The 20,501-nt window shown below is 47.2% G+C and overlaps 1 protein-coding gene across 1 annotated transcript in view; it reads left to right on the forward strand.

Moving 5' to 3' along the window:
- The window catches only part of AFF4 (ALF transcription elongation factor 4), a 907,016-nt gene that overhangs the window by 475,951 nt on the left and 410,564 nt on the right, over nucleotides 1-20,501 (forward strand). Inside the window, exon 12 of the mRNA XM_078653083.1 lies at nucleotides 13,700-13,862. Coding sequence (XP_078509209.1) covers nucleotides 13,700-13,862 — 163 coding nt within the window. The remainder of the gene's footprint in view (nucleotides 1-13,699; nucleotides 13,863-20,501) is intronic.

The raw sequence follows: 20,501 nt of genomic DNA on the forward strand, positions 1-20,501 counted from the left end.
TCCCTGGATGTTAGGAGGGTGTTGAAATTTTATCTGGATAAAACCAAGGATATTCGTAGGTCAGACCAATTGTTTATCAATTATGGATCAGTCAGGACGGGTCTTGCTACCTCTAAACAGTCCATCTCGAGGTGGTTTGTGTCCTATATACAATTGTTACCAAAAGGCTAATAAGGGGGTAAACGTAAGGCTCATTCCACCAGGGGCAAAGCTGCCACAACTGCTTTGCTCCTTAATGTTCTAATTGCAGAAATCTGCAAGGCAGCCACTTGGAAGTCGGTCCATACCTTTGCTAAGCATTACTGCCTGGACACTGATGCCAGGGCAGACGCTCAGGTTGGGCAGGCTTCGCTGCGAAATCTGTTCGCACAGTAGTGGTGTTATTTCTATTTTCTCCACCGCCGCTTTGGTGTGGGGATGGGCTTGCCATTCTATTCACTAGATTATGACTATACACAGAGATCCCCTACTACAGAAGGAGTAGTTTCTGTCCTGTAACTCCAGTTCTGTAGTAGGGGTATCTGTTATAGTCATATGCGCCCGCCCTCCTCCCCGGTGGAGAGAGATATTCATGTAAGAAATGCTACAGGTCTGGCGTGTTACGCCTTCAAAAAGAACTGAAAGTAAAAGGGACCTGCAGTGCATTCTGGGATACTGAGACTTTTGGAAAGTTCTCTTAAAGGCACAGTATCCTCTTCTGAGCCACATAATGGCAGCCTATGGGGCTTGTCTGTCCACTTCTTCCTCTCTATCATTCCAAAGAGTTTTGCTGTTAAAGGCAAGGTTTTTCTCTTAGAAAGCCCTGGACAGGCTGTGCTGTTAGTGGATTTTGGTGGAATTTCTAGTTGAAGTACTGGACAGTGTAGCCTGTGGATATAGGCTGCATTATCTGTCTTTAAATTCTCTCTTAAGTGTCGATGCAGTTCTGCATGTTTTGTCAGCTTAAGAGATTATTTTTGATTGCTCCGGGGTCTACGCACATGGGCGGGATTATTCACTAGATTATGACTATAACAGAGATACCCCTACTACAGAACTGGAGTTTCAGGACAGAAACTACTTCTTCACCATTCGCTTTTTCCCTGAATTTTTCGCACACTGTTCCCATACTCTCACAGTTTTGTTTGTTATGGCTTCGCGTTGTGGCGCGGAAAAATTCTCTGAATAAAACTGATGTCAGCTCACCTGGGTGGGACTTATGTGACCTTGCTGACGTCCTGTATGCTGACAACGTCAGGGCGGAGTCCCGTGGTGCTGTCCCCCGGCGCGCAGAGATGCTGTGGCAAAAGATTTTCCGGATCCAGTCTCACGCCTGGGGATAATTCTACGTTAAGGAATCTGCGGCTAGTATCGTCTCTACCAGATACATTGTTACCAAGGTAAGTAACTCGTACATCTCGAAGAGACCGCTCAAGCGCTGTCTAGGTGATACCTAAAAAAGGTAGACAGCAGAGTATGTGGGAGTGCTTCAGATCATACTGTACATGTTGCTCCCTTTGAAAACTTCTGCCCAGACAAAGATCAGGGACCACCCCACCTGAGCAATCCCACTCCCACCAGAGGCAGCATCAGACTTCTCACCAACAAGCAGGGAGATGTGGATGCCCTGCTACAAATGGGTGCTACAGAGACCCTTGGGCAGACATCATTAAACCTCATTCTAGTAGCACCAACCTGGGCTAGACGCCCCGGTACTGCACCCTCCTGGAGATTTCCATCAGTCCTCATGAGCGGCTGCTGCTCAGGCCGGCAAGGTTGATTGCTGCTTTCTGATACCGCTCAGCTTAACTTAGTGAGGCACCTGTTATTAGAGTTTGGTACTTCAGCCTTCCTTAGGAAAATATGCCCATCTTAAAGGAAGGCCGATGGTCGACAACTCTAGCTTATTATGCACTTAAAGAGAAAAGGTTTGTTTACTAAGGGATTTGGAAAAAAACGGACCTACTGAAGCATACTGTTCATCTTATTGCTTACCTTTTGCACTTGTAGAAAGCAGGCCTTGCCTACAATCTCTATTCCTCTACACTTAGCTGCAGTCGTAGTCTGTAGGAAAGTGGGTTTCTGTTGCAGTAACCACCCCACTTTTTGCCAGACTACTGATGCACTTCTACTTGGTGTGCCCTGGGTCTCTGCCAATCAGGTTCCCAGGGCCTGTGTTCTTTCCCCAAAACTAACCCAATTGGCATCTCTGATCGCAGGTCAGTCCCTGATAAATAATGCCACAGGTACCCAGGGCACTGTGACCAGATAAGGTCTCTAAGGGCTGCAGCACTTATTGTGCCACCCTTAGAGGTCCTGTACCACTACACTCACACACTGCCTTTCCATCTGTGTGCCCTGCCTACAACCCACCGCCCTGGCATAGGTCAATCACCCTTCTAGCTGGGTGCACTATACCAGTGGTGGGGGTACAGGTACATGAGCCTTGTACCCTTACACTGTTTAAGTCCATTCTTAGACATTGTAAGTGCAGTGCTGCCATTAAGAGTGTGGTGCTGTGAGCTTGTCATTATGAACTCCACAACACCATAATGGCTCCACTGAAAACTGGGAAGTTTGGTATCAAACTTCTCAGCAAATTAAACCCACACTGATGCCAGTGTGGGATTTAATGTGAAATGCACAACAGAGGGCATCTTAGAGATGTCCCCTGAAACTCAACCAACTTATAGTGACCTGACTGAGTGGCTGCCACCAACAGACATGTTTCTGGACCCCTGGGTCGAGAGCCTGCTGCTCTCGGGGGCCTGAAAAAATGCTCATCCTGGTATGTGGTGCCAAGGCAGGGTTACCGAAGGAGAAGCTTTATAGGCATGCCGCCATTGTGAGCCTCCCCAGACCATTTGCTGCTTTCAGCAACTGGCCCCCACTGGTTCTACTCCCCACTCTGCTGATGGGAGTCCCAGTCTTTAAGAGGGTCAAGTCAGGCAGGTCCTCTGGGTGTCCCAAGGTTGCTGTCCTCTGGAGTCACCAGGGCTTAGGCAGGAGCAGGTTCCAGGATCGACAGGCTGGTAGGGCTGGGGCCAAGTCAGTTGTGGTCGTTCTGTTAGCAGCTGCACGGCGGGTCTTTTTCCTCTTGATCTTCTTTTCGAATCGGGATCTGAGGAAGGAAGGTTCAGGGTGCCCCAAAATACTAAATTTAGGGGTGTTACAGGTAGGGCAAGGGCAGGGACCAATAGGTCCCTGTCCTGGGGTGGGTACACCCCCTAGTCTGCTCCTCTCCTGCTGGAGGGGGGCAGGAGCTTAGCTGTGATTGGGCAGGGCTCCTCATCTTCAAGATGGCCGGAGCACAGGGTTGTGCTTCACCTTGCCTCTCCCACCTGAGGGCTGGGGTTGGCGCAGGCTGGCACAACCCCCTTCCTGACATAGGGTTTCCTGCCAGTCTTGCCGCCAGAGTGGGCATTAGAACCGGTTGGGGCCAGTTGCTTAGTACAGCAAATGGTATGGAGAAGCTCACAGAGGTGGCATGCCTTTAAAGCTCCCCCCTGCCCATCCTGGGGGAGGAGACCTAGCACCTCGCCCAGGATGTGCATTGTTGCAGGCCCAGGAGAGCGGGGGGCTCTCCACCCTGGGGTCCAGCAACATGTCTGCTGTGTGGCAGCCTCTGCAGCCACTCTGCCCTGACGTGGATTGTGGGTTAGGTTTTCAGGGGGCATCTCTAAGATGCCCTCTGCTGCATTTTACATTAAATCCCACACTGGCATCAGTGTGGGTTTAATGTGCTGAGAAGTTTGGTACCAAACTTGTCAGTCTTCAGTGTAGCCATTATTGTGCTGTGGAGTTCGTAATGACAACCTCCCAGCACCATATACTATTAATGGCATCACTGCACTTAGTGCCCAGGAATGGCCCTGGGTACTGTAGGGGGACAGGGCTCATGCACCTGTGCCCACACCTCTGGCATAGGGTACCCAGCTAGAGGGTTGACTGAAGAATGCCAGGGCAGTGTGTTCTGTGGGCATGGTGTGTCATGTGGACTCTTTGTTTAGTTCTGCACTTAGACACTCAGCCTGCAAAGGCAGTGTGTGGGTGTCAGGGTACAGGGCCCCCAAGGGTGGCACAATAAGTGCGGCAGCCCTCAGCAGTCTTCTCTGTTCACCATGCCCTGGGTACCTAGGGTACCATTTACTAGGGGCTGACAGGTGGCCAGAGATGCTAATTGGGTTTTAGTTTCAACACAGTGTTAGGGAAGGAACACAGGCCCCTGGGTACCTGGTTGGCAGGAGCCCAGGGCACACTCAGTCAAAGCACATCAGCAGGTCAGAAAAAAGTGGGGGCATACCAATGCAAGAAGGATGGCACTTTCTCACAGTGAGGGAAAGGGGTATATCCACCTCTTCCAACTCCACCCCTCGGCGAGGGGAGGTGAAGCACAACTGAGTCCTCGCCATCTTGAGGATGGGGGGACCCAACCAACCAGGGACAGGCTCCTGCGCCCCTCCCACATGAGGGTGAGATGATTGGGGGGTACCCACCCCTGGGAAGGTACCCATTGATCCCTTCCCCACCTGTAACACCCCTAAATCTAGTATTTAGGGGGCACCCTGAACCTTGCTTCATCAGATCCAGAAAACAACAAAAAGAAAAGTACCGAACAGGCGTGCAGCCAGCTAACAAGAGGAAGACGCCCACTGACTTTGCTCCAGCTCCACAGACCTGTCTCCCCGCGAACCTGCTCCTGCGAAATCCTGGTGTGTCCTGTAGCCAGCAACCTTGAAACCTCCGGAGTACCTGCCATCCTTCACTTCCAAAGACTGCTTCTCCCGTGAACACTGGATTTGTTCAACTGCAACGTCTGGCAGCAGCCGGAGACCTCGAATCCAGCCCACTCTGCACCCTCCGAACTCGGTCCGAGCTCGAGTGGAAAAACCCACGAGGAGGTCACCCCGGCGAACCTGACTCGAGATCCGGCGACCCCTGACCTGCCTCCAGCCGGCGCCAGCAGGCAAAAACCAGAAGGTCCCCCTAACTACGACCAGGAGCTGGTAAGAAATCTGACCCCAAAAGGCACCCCTGCACCCGACGCCCCACGGACTTGTGTGCCCAAACCAACAGTGCCTAACCAACCCTTAACTTCCCAACTTACCTCTCCAAGTGTTGGTCGCACCCAGAAGTCCTTTGACTCCCTGCCTGCTGTGCCTTCGACTCGCTGCCTACTGTGCTTTTGCAAACCGGAGGTTCTCCATAGAAAACCGTGCAACCGATGTCGAAACGGCACTCTGCACCCGGCCGTTCAAGTGCTACTTTGTTTCTCCATTTGCCCTGACCTAAACCCTAGCAGCTTTGCTCCCACAACCCAGTGGCCTGCTTGCCAGCAGCCACTAGCCGGAGGCCCCCTATCCCCATTGGTTAACATGGGGCCTCAACACTGTGCACCCGGCCGCCCTAGTGTCGCTGAGGGTGTAACAAGAGTGTATCACTGACCCTTGGGGACCCTAGAGTCTAACCCAAGAACCTCAACTCCCACAGTCGATAACTTAGCTGTGAACTTATAACCTGTTTTTCCTCGATATGATTACATTGATAATTTTCTTCCAAAAAGTTTCTAAGCTTGGAGTTGAAATCTAAAAATATTCTTTAAAAATCTCATGAATAACCAAAACGTATGTCTTTACCTGTTTGCTGGAAATGTCCCAGTGCTGAATCTAGGTATGCAGCACTGAGCTAGAAAAGTAACGTGAAAAGTAACTTACCTGTAATTTACTGAAAAAACCTATTCATTTCAATGTACTGTATTTGCTAAGTATTGCAATCTACTGCATCCCTTGTAAATCAAACAAATTACAATTCCTATTGCATTTTCAAACCAAGCTTGCTTGGTTCTAAAAATAAAACAGTATATTTTTTTATACAAAAACAATTGGTCTAGAGTTCAGTCCTTGAGTGTGTGAATTCATTTGCTGGCTGAGTGTGTACATCAAATGCTTAACACTGTCCTCTGATACTGCCTCACTGCTCGACCACTCTACCACAAATTGAGAGTGAGGTTCTATCTAATTTTACCTTTGCTTACCTTTGGGGTACCACTGGACTCTGTGCACACTATACCTCACTTTGGTGTAGTATATAGAGAGCCAGCTTCCTACATAGTCTACGTGCACAAAAGGGAACGCTCATTCCTTTTGTGAATGTTACTAGGTCCTTAATGCAGGGTCTCGATAGTGTGAATCTACCTCCTTTGTGGAATCTCAGTACAGTGCTCTGGAGGCTAATGGGACCACCATTTGAACCTATACATTCAGACCGCCTTTAGTTCCTCTCTTGGAAGGTGGCCTCCATAGTGGCTGTTACATCACTTAGATTTATTAATGAGCTGCAAGCGTTCACCAACAAGAGCCTGTCATCCAACTCCACAAGGGAGAATACTACTTACTCTAACCATGTGTTTGTAGTATGAAGTGCTGTACATTCATTTGCGCCTGCCCTCCTCCCTTGAAGCCTGTGTCTTTTCCAGATCACTTGCTTTCTGTTTTTCACTCACATTGCGCTTCATGCACGTTACTTGCAGTCACACTCCATACATACTCTCTTGCTGTGCGAAAAATAAATAAATGATCTAACACGGAAGCAGTGCCCTTGTGTATAGTACACCAAGAGGAGTCATACTACATCTTGTGACTCGAGATTTCTTCAAAGAAAAACAAGTTGCAAAAGTCTAATCCCCACTCTAGATGGCAGGAGTACGCTAAGCATGTGAATCTACAGCACTGCATGGTACAAACAGTTAGAGTGTATGTAGCATATTCCTTCTTGTGAATATGCAATCTTCCTTAGTTACTTCAGTGTCCTCTCTTCTCCCTAGTTAGAGCTGTTGTGAGTAAGATTCCATGGTATGCGAACATCATATGCTGTATTATTGCGGACTTTGCGCGCTCTGTATGGTTTGACGGGGCATGAAAATATACCACAGCATGTTGGATGGTACCGAATAAACCCGATGTTTTCATATCCAAGGGGGTGGAGTTGCGGCTGAAGCACCATGGTGCCACAGGGCCACGCTGGAAAGCTGTTGCCAGGGTAACCTTTCCAGAAACCTGGAAAGATATTTATAAGGTGTAATGTGCAGCAAGATTATGTATCTGCTAGAAATACTGTTGCCAAAGATAAACAACCTTTTCTTTAACAAAAGTCTGGATTTAACAAGCAGTAAACATTTCTCTTGATCATGAAGCACAACATTTTTTTGTTGTTCAACATAACATTGATAAGGGCATGGTGCTCATGCTGAGGTGTGAGGCCTGTGCGGTGTCATTTCAAGCTTTCAGGACCTACATGTTTGTAGAAGTTTGGTATAATGGCAGGGCTTGAAGGTTGTGCTCTTGATGAACAGGGATTGAGCTGCAGAGTCTTGCAGGAAGACTGCACAGCACCACTTTTTTTATGTGTTCGAGGCATTTGAGCTGTAGATCTAATGCGTTAGAACAGATCGCCATCAGGTGTTGGGTACAGATGTTTGCACTTTGTTTTTGTTCGAAGAAGTCATTTAGTCACGAGGTAGGTGACTCCTCCTTTCGGCGATAGTGTGCATGGGCACCAGCTCCATCCCCAGATTGTTTTTTTCGTCATCGGGTTCGGATGTGTATTGCTGCACTCCGGTATCATTTTCGAAACCCTTCAATGCTCAATCCTCTACCCTCGACGGAATTGTCCTATCGATCGCTGTTTCCATTTGACGCACATAGTCGACATCTGAAAATCTTTAATCGGGAACTTTGAGGTGTGCAGTCGGTCCTACCACACCAGCAGTCGATGGAACAAACTCCAATTAAGTTATGTCCCGGGTGTCATGCTAAGCTGCAACCTGTGCCTGTCCCAAGACCACGACGAAAAGGACTGTGAGGCGTGTCGATCATTCCGATTGATGAAAACCATTCGTGACAGTCAGGCTTGACGCCACGAAATGCTCCGCGCCAGCAGATCGGTACCAGATATCTTCGGCGAGGATTCTGACTCCCACCAACCGGATCCAGAAGCAGAGGAAGAACTGGTCTCCGTGTCCGAAGCCGATTCCAACATGGAAGAACAACCTACCATCACTCCGGGTCAACGTACCGTGAGTACAGATCCACCTGTGCCCACTCAACCAACACCTGCAGCTCTGGTATCACCTTTGCCCTTGGGCTCAGGTCGGCACCAAGACAAAGTTTCAGACGTCTCGTATACGAAGCACAAGCCTTCGGGGTTAGGCTCGAGCCAGCCTCATTCCGGAGCTTAACCAACACCTTCAGTACTGAAATACAAACACAAGGCTTTGCCAGTCTCCACTACACTGGCACCGAAAAGACCTTTGACGCCGAAATCTTGAGAGCCGAAACCCGCCGAACACAAAGACCCGAAACTGAGACCTCGGAGCCGAAATCAACACCAAAAGCCTCGGAGCCAAAATCCACACCAAAAGAATCTGAGCCGAAATCCAGACCTTAAGACTCGGATCCCAAACACCCCACGTCTAAAGGCTCGGAACCGAAACCTGCAAAAAAGCACTCCACGCCAAAAGATCCTCAGCCTAAATCAAGTCCATCCAAAGAGCCTCTACCAGAACAGCCACCTTTGGATCCCAAACAAAAGAGACCCAGCATTGACCCTAAAACTTGACACCTCCAAGTCATTCTTCCTAAAAATAAAACGGAAGCTGGATCTCAGAGGATCAACCTATACCTCTGAAAAACAACATGGGCACTAACCCTTCTCCCCCTTACATACCTTCCTCTCCTCCTCCCAACCCAAATTTGATAATGACCATCAAATTCACCACCACCCTCACCTGACACACAGGACGATGGGGATGAAGATGGGGATGAGGACTATTACGTGCCACATGATATACCTCAGGACACTGATCCCTGGGACAATTATAATAAAGATCCAGACCAGGATAACGAGGCCGACCTGTATCCCTCCAGACCCTCCCCACCTGATGATAACATGGGCTTTGCACAGCTTATTAACAGGGCTGCTCAATATCACAGGGTCGAACTACACTCAGACCCTCTAGAAGAGGATTTCCTTGTGGAGACATTCACACATTCACAAAGGGCTGTGAACACCTTACCAATGCTCAAAGGCTTACTTAAACATACTGACGAAGTATTCAAAGACCCAGTAACGGCCAGAATACAAACACCTCGAGTGGACAAAAAATACAAACTCGCTCTTACAGACCTGGCATATATAAAAGGCCAGTTGCCTCTTGACTCTCTTGTTGTAACTAACGCCCGTAAGAGAGCTATTTCTCAAACTACAGGCGACGCTCCACCTCCTGAAAAGGAGTCACAACTTACTGATGCCGCGGGTAAACGGGTGGCTTCCCAAGCGGCTAACCATTGGCGTATTGCCAATGCTCAGGCTCTGCTAGCACGCTATGATAGGGCTCACTATGATGAGTTGGAAAAACTATACAACATCTGCCGGAGGAGTATAAAACTAAAGCGAACGACCTCGTCCAGGAAGGAAAGCTCATCACCAACACTTCCATGTATTGCACCCTCAATGAAGGAGAAACAGCATCCCGCGCCATTAACACTAGCATACTCTTATGCAGGCATGCTTGGCTTCGAATCTCTGGACTCAAGCTGGAGGTACAATCCTCCATACTTAACTAGCCCTTTGATAAAGAGCATCTATTCGGGCCATAAGTAGATACTTCATTAGAGAAAATGAAGAAGACCATGGGGGGTTTACAATTACCTTCTAACATGGAGTCCTTTCGCCGCTCCTCTTATAGCAGTGGCTCAAAAACCGCATCAACAGAAAATCCTCCTCCTCGTATAAAGGTAACAACCACTCTAATTCCCTTAGAGGCTATTTCAGAGGAAATACAGAGGAACCCGCACTTCCCTGCCAATAAGCAGTGTCTTCCCTCAGTTACCCCCCGATCATCCCACTCCTGTCTGGGGACGTCTCTCACAGTTACCTGTCTGGAATTCCATTACCTCAGACAAGTGGGTAAGACAACTTATCCAATATGGTTACTGCCTGGAACCTACTAGCACTGCCCCAAATATTCATCCAAAGCAGCATGTAATGTCACCAGAACATCTCACACTCCTGAAACAAGAAGTTCTCTCTCTCTTACAAAAACATGCCTTAGAACCAGTCCCATTCCATTAGTAGGGAACAGGAGTGTACTCTCTGTACTTTTTGATTCCAAAAAAGGACGGCTCTCCAAGGCCTATACTGGACCTCAGACAGCTAAATCTTTGCATTCAATCAGACCACTTCCACATGGTCACCCTCAAACAGGTGCTCCCATTGCTTCAAAAAGGCGACTTTCTATCCACTCTGGATCTAAAGGATGCCTACTTCCATATTGCCATCCACCTAACTCACAGAAAATATCTGATTTGTGGTGGACTGACACCATTATCAATTCACAGTTCTCCCCTTCTAGGTAACTACTGCATCCAGAGTATTCACCAAGTGCCTTGCAGTGGTCGCAGCTCATTTAAGAAGACAGCACACTCACGTCTTCTCTTACCTGGACAACTGGCTAATAAAATCCAAATCACAACACAGCTGCATACTCCACACTTACAAAACAGTACAGCGGCTTCACGACTTGGGATTCACAGTAAATTTCACCAAGTCTTTGCTTCAGCTGTCCAACACGCAAGCGTATCTAGGAGCTACAATAGACACTTGAAAAGCTCTACCATACCCCAATCCTGTCAGAATACACAACATGCTAAATCTGATATCACAATTTCAGCCCCAGCACTCACTACCAGCCCGAGAATTCATGCAATTAATCGGCATGATGGCTTCTTGCATTCTAATCGTCCCTTACGCAAGACTTCAAATGCGCCCCCTACAGGAATGCTTGGCACGTCAGTGGAACCAGGCTCAAGATCAGCGAACAGCTCTGGTGTTGGTAGACTGCCGCACCCATGGCTCTCTGCAGTGGTGGAATGCACAAAACCTTTCCAAAGGGCAGCCATTCCTTTACCCGGTTCCACAGATAGTGTCAACAACGGATGCATCACTCAATGGTTGGGGAGCTCATCTTAAAAAAAAAAAAACACTGTTCAGGGCACATGGACCCTACAACAGAAACAACTTCCCATAAACTACCTAGAGCTACAACAATTTTTCTATCATTGAAAGCTTTTCATCTGCAAGGCAAAGCTGTTTTAGTCCGTACAGACAATGACAGCAATGTACTACATACAAAAACAGGGAGGGGGAGACACTGTCTACAACTTGAACACCTAGCTCAAAGCATATGGAAGTGGGCCATACCTCAAAATATGTATCTCCTTGTGGAACACTTCCCAGGTGTAAACAACCAATTCGCAGTTATGCTCAGTCCTCAAAAACAACAAATCCACAAATGGGAACTACATCCTCAAGTTCTGATCCCATTCTTTCAAATATGGGGGTATCCAGAAATAGATCTGTTCGCAACACACCAACGCAAAATGCCCAAACTTCGCATTCAGGTATCCACACCCATCATCCAAAGGCAATGCGCTATGGGTGAATTGGTCAGGCAGATTTGCTTACACTTTCTGCCTCTCCCGCTAATTCCATTAGTGGTTCAGAAGCTCAAGTAACAGTCCCTCACAATACTAGTTGCTCCCACATGGGCTCCACAACCCTGGTTGACAACCCTGTTGGAACTATCATTAGTTTGTCACCAAAAACTGCACCTCTCCCCCAAGCTTCTCACTCAGAACTATGGAGAGATAAGACATCCAGATCAGTCAACTCATCCTTGCGATCTGGCACCTGAAATCATAGTTTGGCTACCTTAATGTCCCGCCAGACTGCATGAACGTCATTAAAGAGGCTAGACGCCCTACCACTAGAACATGCTACGCTGCAAAGTGGAAGCGATCTGTAATTTACTGCCCAAACAATCAAATCAATCCACTAGATGTTTCAATCCAAAACATCATTTGCTACCTACTACACCTACAGCGTTCTAATTTAGCCTATACATCTATACGGTTACATCTGGCTGCAATAGCCGCTTACCAACAAAACAGACAAAATTTGACTTTGTTCCGTAAGCCTGCTATCAAGGCATTTATGGAAGGACCTAAAAGATTCATCCCTCCTAGACTTCCACATTCTCCAATGTGGAATCTTAATATAGTCCTTACAAGACTCATGGGCCCACCATTTGAACCTCTTCACAAATGTGAGGTACACTTTCTCACTTGGAAAGTAGCCTTGCTCATAGCCATCACATCTCTCAGAAGTTGGTGAGTATACAAGAACCATTTTACAAAATCATCCAAAAATAAAGTGGTTCTTAGGACGAATCCCAAATTTCTACCCAAAGTCGCTTCTGCATTCCATCTCAACCAGTCTGTTGAGCTACCCGTATTTTTCCCTCAACCAGACTCAGTGGTTGCAGAACGTGCTTTTCACACATTAGATGTAAAAAGAGAAATCCTGTATTACATTGAAAGAACTAAATCTTTTCGTAAAACAAAACAACTTTGTTGCTTTTTCACCACCGCATAAAGGCAATCCCATATCAAAAACAGGTATTGTACGGTGGATTGTTAAATGCATCCAAACATGTTATATTAAGCTAAGCTCACATTTAACAGTTCCCCCTAGGGCGCACTCTACACGCAAACTAGGGGCTTCTATGGTATTCTTAGGGAACATACTCTTAGATAACATCTGCTAAGCAGCAACATGGTCGACGCCACACAGATTCACAAAGCACTATTGTGTAGATGTGTTAGCAAAACAACAAGCTAGTGTGGGTCAGGCCGTTTTAAGGACACCATTTCAAACCACTTCCACAGACACTGGTCAGCCACCGCTTGGGAGGTAACTGCTGTATAGTCTACAGCTCATATGCCTTGAAGGGAAAATGCTACTTACCCAGTATGCATCTGTTCTTGGTATATAAAGCTGTAGATTCATATGCGCCCACCCACCTCCCCGGGTACCTTTGTCTCTTGCCGTATCATCTTACTTAGTTACAATATACATGGACATCTCTTTCTACTCTTACTAACTCCATCATCGCCGATGCCCATTTGCACTATCACCGAAAGGGTGTCCCCTACCTTGTGGCTGTAAAGACTTTTTCGAACAAAAACAAATTGCAAACATCCAGACCCAACACCAGATGGCGATCTATGAATCTACAGCTTTATATGCCAAGAACAGATGCATACTGTGTAAGTAGCATTTTGGTTTTGGGCCTGTCAAGATTTGCATTCTTGTCAGTTTCACCCTTTTGCATAGCTTGTAAAGTTTCTTAATTTTCCTTTGCTTGGTTGAAGTTATTGCTCTTCTCAGTAATAGATCATTCCTGAGTCAAAAGCAACCCAAAAAGCATGATTCATACTTTGTGGACAATAGCATTTCCTAGAACACCAGCAAATGTTTTCCTCATCATGTATCTTCTGCAGAACCATTTTTGTAGCATGTGACAAGGAACCGTGCAACATAAAATATTGCATGAATTTTATTTTGGTGTTCCTAAACAAGCAAAATGCAAAGTTTTACATACTTTTACAAATGTTGCCAAATTCCCAACTTTCTACACCTTAAAGTTCCTGTTTCTCACCTTAACAGACTAGTTTTAATTAAAAAGTTTTTTAATTCCTTCGTGTCCGTGGTATGCTCGTGGGTGCTTTCTCTTCAGATTTTTAGACTACCATTTGTGTTTTGACTATCTCAACATGTCAAGAGGATACACTGATCTCGGTTTATCCTGTTTCTTTCTCAGTCACTCTGAGCCATCACAGAACAATAGTGAAGGAGCAGAGAACTCCAGAGATGAATCCAGCAGCCGCAGTGGTTCAGAAAGCAGTTCTGGATCAGATTCTGAGAGTGAAAGCAGTTCAAGCGACAGTGAGGCTAACGAACCGTCGCGGAGTGCGTCTCCTGAAGTAAGACTGAGTGATTCTATTATTAAACACCTTAATCCTCATATTAATGTGACAGTATTTCAGTTGCAACTTCATGCACATGTTCTAAAGAATAGTAATTTAAACCAAAGGCACGTTTCAAAATGCAGAAATTAAACAGTGTCATTATGTCAGACAGGTATTTGGTGACTTCCTAAGTAATTAACAGCTTCCTTTATTGTGGGATCTTGTCTAATACTCTTTAACGTTAGAATTGCTCCGCCTGTGCTCAGGATCCTGTAAATATTCCATTAGCTAATATCCTGTAAAGAAAATGTTCTAATCAGAGGCACAGTTTTTAAAAAAAAAATGATTGTAGAGCCAATTCAAATTACATTTTAAGAATATAAAAGTTTTGGCCATAAAACCAATTGTAATGGCTCTCAGAGCATGAAATTACGCATACACGTATCACTCTTTACCATACAAATCTGTTCTCACACTCTCTCGTAAATGCTGGATAGGCATACAGAACTCGAAAATCTTTCCCAGAAAGTTGCTTTCTCCTTACATTTTCAGGAGATTCTATTGTGATCTTAATATGGATGTGGGCAGACCACGGTGCCTGCAAATGTATTTACCATCCTACCCCAGCCCAGTTTGTTTTTCCAACCATTGGCAGTATGCATGGAAAGGCTTTGTATAATCATCTCCTCGATTGACATTAGCATCGTGGTATCCGAGCTTCTGTGCCTCGTTTTCTCTATTTATTTGATTCTTCTTGACTAACTGAGAATGAACACGACAACACCATTTTGCTCATCTTTGAGACTAACAATGTGAGGTAAAGAAAAAGTTCTCCTGAGGGTGTAAGGAAGGGTCATTATTTTTACCCACCAATCTCAGGCCTATCAGTCACAGCCACATCCTCTCATTGTGGCTATGGAATGCCCTGCCCGGAAATGACTTGTTGATTTAGAAACTCTTCGTGTCATTGCTATTTCTGGAAACAAAGTTGGAGGGTGGCATAATAGGAGGTGTACCCACCCCAGGGAAAGGACCCATTGGTCACAACCTTTTTACCTACCTGTAAAGCCCCTAAATCTAATATTTAGAGGCACCCCTGAACCTTGCTTCCTCAGACAAGAAACCAGAAGAAGAAACGAAGGACCGAACAGCTGTGCAGAAGCTAACAAGAATACTCCAACTTTTGACTTGGCCCCAGCCCTACTGGCCTGTCCCCACCTCGAATCTGCTCCAGTGAAATCCCAGTGTGTCCTGCAGCCAGAAACCTCGAGAAACCCGGAGGACCTGCCTGCCTTTCATCCCAAAGACTCTGTCTCTGTGAACACCGGATTTGTTCATCAACAGACTCCAGCTCCACAAGGATCTGCGGGTTTGCACCATTCTGCACCCAGCGCCCATTGGCCGAATTCGAGTGGCCCAACACCCAGAGGCGGTCTCCCCGGCGATCCTAATGCGAGCTCTGGTGACCCCTGACTTGCCTCAAGCCTCCAGCAGATGCCTGCAGCCTCAAGCAAGAAGATCCCCCCCAACTGCGACAAGGAGCTGGTAAGAAGATCCTACCCTAAAAGGCACCCCTGCATCTGGCGCCCCACGGCCTTGGGTGACCCAACAGACGGTGCCTAACTAATCCCCAACATCCCAACTTACCTCTCCAAGTGGTGGTTGCACCCAGAAGACCCTCGTCGACGAGCCTGCAGTGTGTTTGGAAACCGGAGACGCCCATTGAAAGCTACAGGGTGCCTGACTCCTAAACCGCACACTACACCGGGCTGCCCAGTGCCACTGAGGGTGCACATTTTGTGCTGGTTTGAACCCCCATTTGCCCTGAGCTTAAGTCCAGGAGCTTTGCTCCCACAACCCAGTGGCCTGCTTGTCAGCAGCCACCCCCCGGAGTCCCTCTTTCCCCCATTGGATGACATTGGGCCTCAGCACACTGCACCCAGCCACCCTAGTGCCGCTTAGGGTGTAACAAGAGTGCATCCTTGACCCTGGGGGACCCCTTTTTTCTAACCCCAGAATACCAGCTTCCACAATAAAGGACTTACCTGTTAACTGAAAACACTATTTTACTCCTTAGGATAACATTGACTGTTTTTCTATAAAAAGTTATTAAGTGTGGAGTTGGAAAACCGAAGAAATCCTTTTAAAATTGTACTAAATACCAAAAACGCTCCAGTTTATAGGAAATGTCCCAGTGCAGTATCCAGGTATGCTGTACTGTGTAAGAAAAGTAATCTGCAAAGTAATCTGTTGGTCATTTTACTAAAAAACCTATACAAAGTATATCTACTGTATTTCCAAAGCATTGCATTTTCAGTAACAATACTGTAATCAAAACAAAGTGCATGTACAATTGCAATCCAAACAGTGTCACAACTCTGTAGGAGGCTGGCTCTGTATATACTATACCAAAGTGAGGTATAGTGTGCCCAGAGTCCAGTGGAACCCCAAAGGTAGGCAGAGGTAAAGCTGGGTAGCAGTAACTCACTCTCTGTTTGCGGTAGTGTGGTCGAGCAGTAAGGCTTTGTCAGAAGACAGTGGTAAGCATTTGTTGTACCCACTCAATCAGCAAATGATTTCACACACTCAAAGACTGAACTTCAGAGCAATTGATTTGGTATAAATATAATCTTTTAGGTAATTTATTTCCTAGAACTAAGGAAGCCTGGCACAGGTAAGTTGATAAATACTTTGCAGTAAATATACAGTTTGAAATCCATTTGTAAATGTACTTGAAGTGGTTACAGTTTGAATTACTGGTAATGCAATACTGTTTAATGCTGTACATCTACTGTGTATTGATCTTGCAATTAAAATTACAGGAAAGTTACTTTTATGTTACTTTTGAGATTACTTTTTCTACTCCGTGTGATATGCCTAGATATCACACTGGGACATTTCATAGAGAAAGGGTAAGTAAAATCAGTTTTGCACAATTGTTATTTTTCAGGTTTCCATACAAATCAACTCCACACTTTAAACATTTTTCTGAGAAAAACAGTTCATGGATTCCTTCGGAGACAATTTAAGTTAACGGTTACCAGGTAAGTAATTGGTCATTGGAGTTGAGCTTCTGGGGTTGGAACAAGGGTTCCCCCAGCGTCAAGGATACCCTCTTATTCGAGGCATGTGGGCTGCTGAATTCATATGTTGTGCATAGATCGCCGCCTAGTGTTGGGTCCGGATGATTGCACATTGTTGTCCTGGAAGAGTCTTCGAAGTATCACGAGATAGGTGGCTCCTCCCCTGGACTACAGTGCGCATGGGCATCCTCTCCATCCTCTGATTGTTTTTTTTCCGCCATTGGGTTGTTACACCCTCAGCAGCACTAGGGCGGCCGGGTGCAGAGTGCTGAGGCCCGATGTTATCCAATGGGGAATAGGGGGCCTCTGGTTGGTGGCTGATGGCAAGCAGGCCACTGGTTTGTGGGAGCAAAGCTCCTGGACTTTAGCTCAGGGCAAATGGGGAAACAAAGAAGCACCAAATGTGCACCCTCAGCGGCACTAGGGCTGCCGGGTGCAGGGTGCTGTTTCGACGTTGGGTGCCCTGTTAGTTTCAATGGGGGACCTCCGGTTTGCAAAGGCACTGCGGGCTCGGGGACGAAGGTCTTCTGGGTGCAACCACCACTTCGAGAGGTAAGTTTGGAAGTTAGGGGTTGGTTAGGCATCGGTTTGGGCACACAAGGCCGTGGGGCGTCTGATGCAAGGGTGCCTTTTGGGGTTGGATCTTCTTACCAGCTCCTGGTTGGGGGGGACCTTCTGGATTTAGGCTGCAGGCGTCGGCTGGAGGCTTGAGGCAGTTCAGGGGTCGCCAGATCTCAGGTCAGGATCGCCGGGGTGACCACCTTGTGTTCTTTGCCCACTCTAACTCAGACCATGGGCGGCGGGTGCAGAGTGGGGCGGATCCGCAGTGTCCCCGGAGCCAGAGGTTGCAGATGAACAAATCCGGTGTTCACGGGAGACAGTCTTTGTTCTTGAAGGCAGGCTGGTCCTACGTGGTTTTTTGAGGTTGCTGGCTGCAGGACACACTGGGATTTCGCAGGAGCAGGTTCGAGGGAGAGAGAGGCCGGTAGGGCTAGGGCCAAGTCAGTGGGCGTCTTCCTCTTGTTGGCTTCTGCACGGCTGTTCGGTCCTCCTTCATCTTCTTGTAGTTTCTTCTTGTCTGAGGAAGCAAGGTTCAGGGGTAAATACTATATGTAGGGGCGTTACATGTAGGTAAAAGGCAGGGACCAATGGGTCCCTTCCCTGTGCTGGGTACACCCCCTATTATGCCACCCTCCAGTGGGGGGGGGGGGGGTGCATGAGCCTGTCCCTGGTTGGCCGAGTCCCCCATCTTCAAGTTGGCGTTGACTGACCGTTGTGCTTCACCTCACCTCCCCCACCTGAGAGGTGGAGTTGGCAGAGGTGGACACTCCTCTCTTCCTCACTTATTTTTCCTGCCGGTTCTCCCACCCAAAGTGGAGGTCAGAACCATTAGGGACCAGTTGCTGAGAGCAGCAAGTGGCCTGGGGAAGCGCACAAAGGCTGCAAGCCTTTGAAGCTTCCCCTACATTAACCCAGCCCATCCTCTGGGATGAGGCTTGGCACCTCGTGCCAGGGTGTGCATTGTTTCAGGTCCCAGAGCAGCAGGTTCTCGACCCAGGGGTCCGGAAACATGTCTGGTGGTGGCAGCTGAAAGCAGCCACTCAGCCTGGACACTAGGAGTAGGTTAGTTTTCAGGAGGCGTCTATAAGATGACCTCTGCGTACATTTTTCATTAAATCCCACACTGGCATCAGTGTGGGTTTAATGTGCTGAGAAGTTTGATACCAAACTTCTCAGTTTTCAGTGTAGTCATTATGGTGCTGTGGAGTTCGTAATGACAACCTCCCAGCACCATATACTCTTAATGGCAGCACTGCTCTTAATGGCAGCACTGCACTTACAATGTCCAAGAATAGACTTAGACACTGTAGGGGTACAGGGCTAATGCACTTGTACCCTCACCACTGGTATAGTGCACCCAGCTAGAGGGGTGACTGATCTATGCCAGGGGATTGGGTTGCTGGCATGGTACACAGATGTGTGCCATGTCAACTCTTCACTTTGTTCTGCTCCAAAACACGCAGCCTGCAAAAGGGGTGTGTGTGTGTGTGTTTGTGTCTGTGTGTTTGTGTCTGTGTGTTTGTGTCTGTGTGTTTGTGTCTGTGTGTTTGTGTCTGTGTGTTTGTGTCTGTGTGTGTCTGTGTGTGTCTGTGTGTGTCTGTGTGTGTCTGTGTGTCTGTGTGTCTGTGTGTCTGTGTGTCTGTGTGTGTGTCTGTGTGTCTGTGTGTGTGTCTGTGTGTCTGTGTGTGTGTCTGTGTGTGTGTCTGTGTGTGTGTGTTGTGTGTGTGTGCGTGTCTGTGTGTGTGTGCGTGTCTGTGTGTGCACACGTGCGTGTGTGTGCGTGTGTCTGTCTGTGTGTGTGTGTGTGCGTGTCTGTCTGTCTCTGTCTGTGTCTGTGTGTGTCCTCCCTCCCTCCCTCCCTCTAAGGGTGGCACAATAAGGGAAGCAGTCCTTAGCGGCCTTCTCAGGTCACAGTACCCTGGGTACCATTTACATGGGGCTGACCTATGGTCAGAGAAGCCAATTGGGTTTAGGCTCAATGCAGTTTTAGGGAAAGAACATAGGCCCTGGGTACCTGATTAGCAGGAGCTCAGTGCACACTCAGTCAAAGCACATCAGCAAAAAGTGGGGGCAACCATGCAGAAAGAGAGCCCTCTCTCACAAACTGAATTACTACTGTAGAGTATTTATTTCTTACCTGTGCCAGGCTTGCTTGGTTCTAGAAAATAAAATAACAAAATATTTTTATACAAAAACAATTGGTCTCAAGTTCAGTCTTTGAGTGTGTGAATTAATTTGCTGACTGAGTGGGTACATCAAATGCTTAACACGGTCTTCTGATAAAGCCTTACTGCTCAACCACAAATAGAGAGTGAGGTGCTGTCTACTTTACCTCTGCCTACCCTTTGGGTTCCACTAGACTCTGTGCACACTATACCTCAGTCTGGTATAGTGTGTACAGAGCCAGCTTCCTACATGGAACCCACTAAATGTATCTAAAGGGCGGCCATTTTTCGACCTTGCTCCACAGACCGTGCTAACAGCAGACACATCGCTCATTGGTTGGGGCGCACACCTACAGAATCACACAATCCAAGGTATTTTGGACTCTAAAGTAGTTGAGCCTACATATCAGTCAGCTAGAGCTACTAGCAGTGTTTCTAGTGCTCAGTCTTTAAACTCACCTTGTAGGCAAAAGTGTCTTAGTCCGCACAGACAATGACAGTTATGTACTACATACAAAAACAGGAGGGAACACACACACACTCAGACTGTCCCACCTAGCACAACCATTTGTAAATGGGCCAAACATCACAAAATGTATCTCCTAACAGAATACCTTCCAGGAGTAAACAATCAAATTGCAGACATTCTCAGAAGAGAGAGACCGCAAATCCACAAGTGGGAACTTCATCCCCAAATTCTTCTTCCGTACTTTCAGGATTTCCTTACATAGACCGGTTCGCCACAGTTCAAAACGCAAATTGTCCAAGCTTCGCCTCCAGGTTCCCACACCCGCTCTCCAAAGGCAATTCCCTATGGATGAACTGGTCAGGAATATTTGCCTGCA

This window comes from Lissotriton helveticus, chromosome 7 (assembly GCF_964261635.1).
Source record: "Lissotriton helveticus chromosome 7, aLisHel1.1, whole genome shotgun sequence".
Taxonomy (NCBI): Eukaryota; Metazoa; Chordata; class Amphibia; order Caudata; family Salamandridae; genus Lissotriton; species Lissotriton helveticus.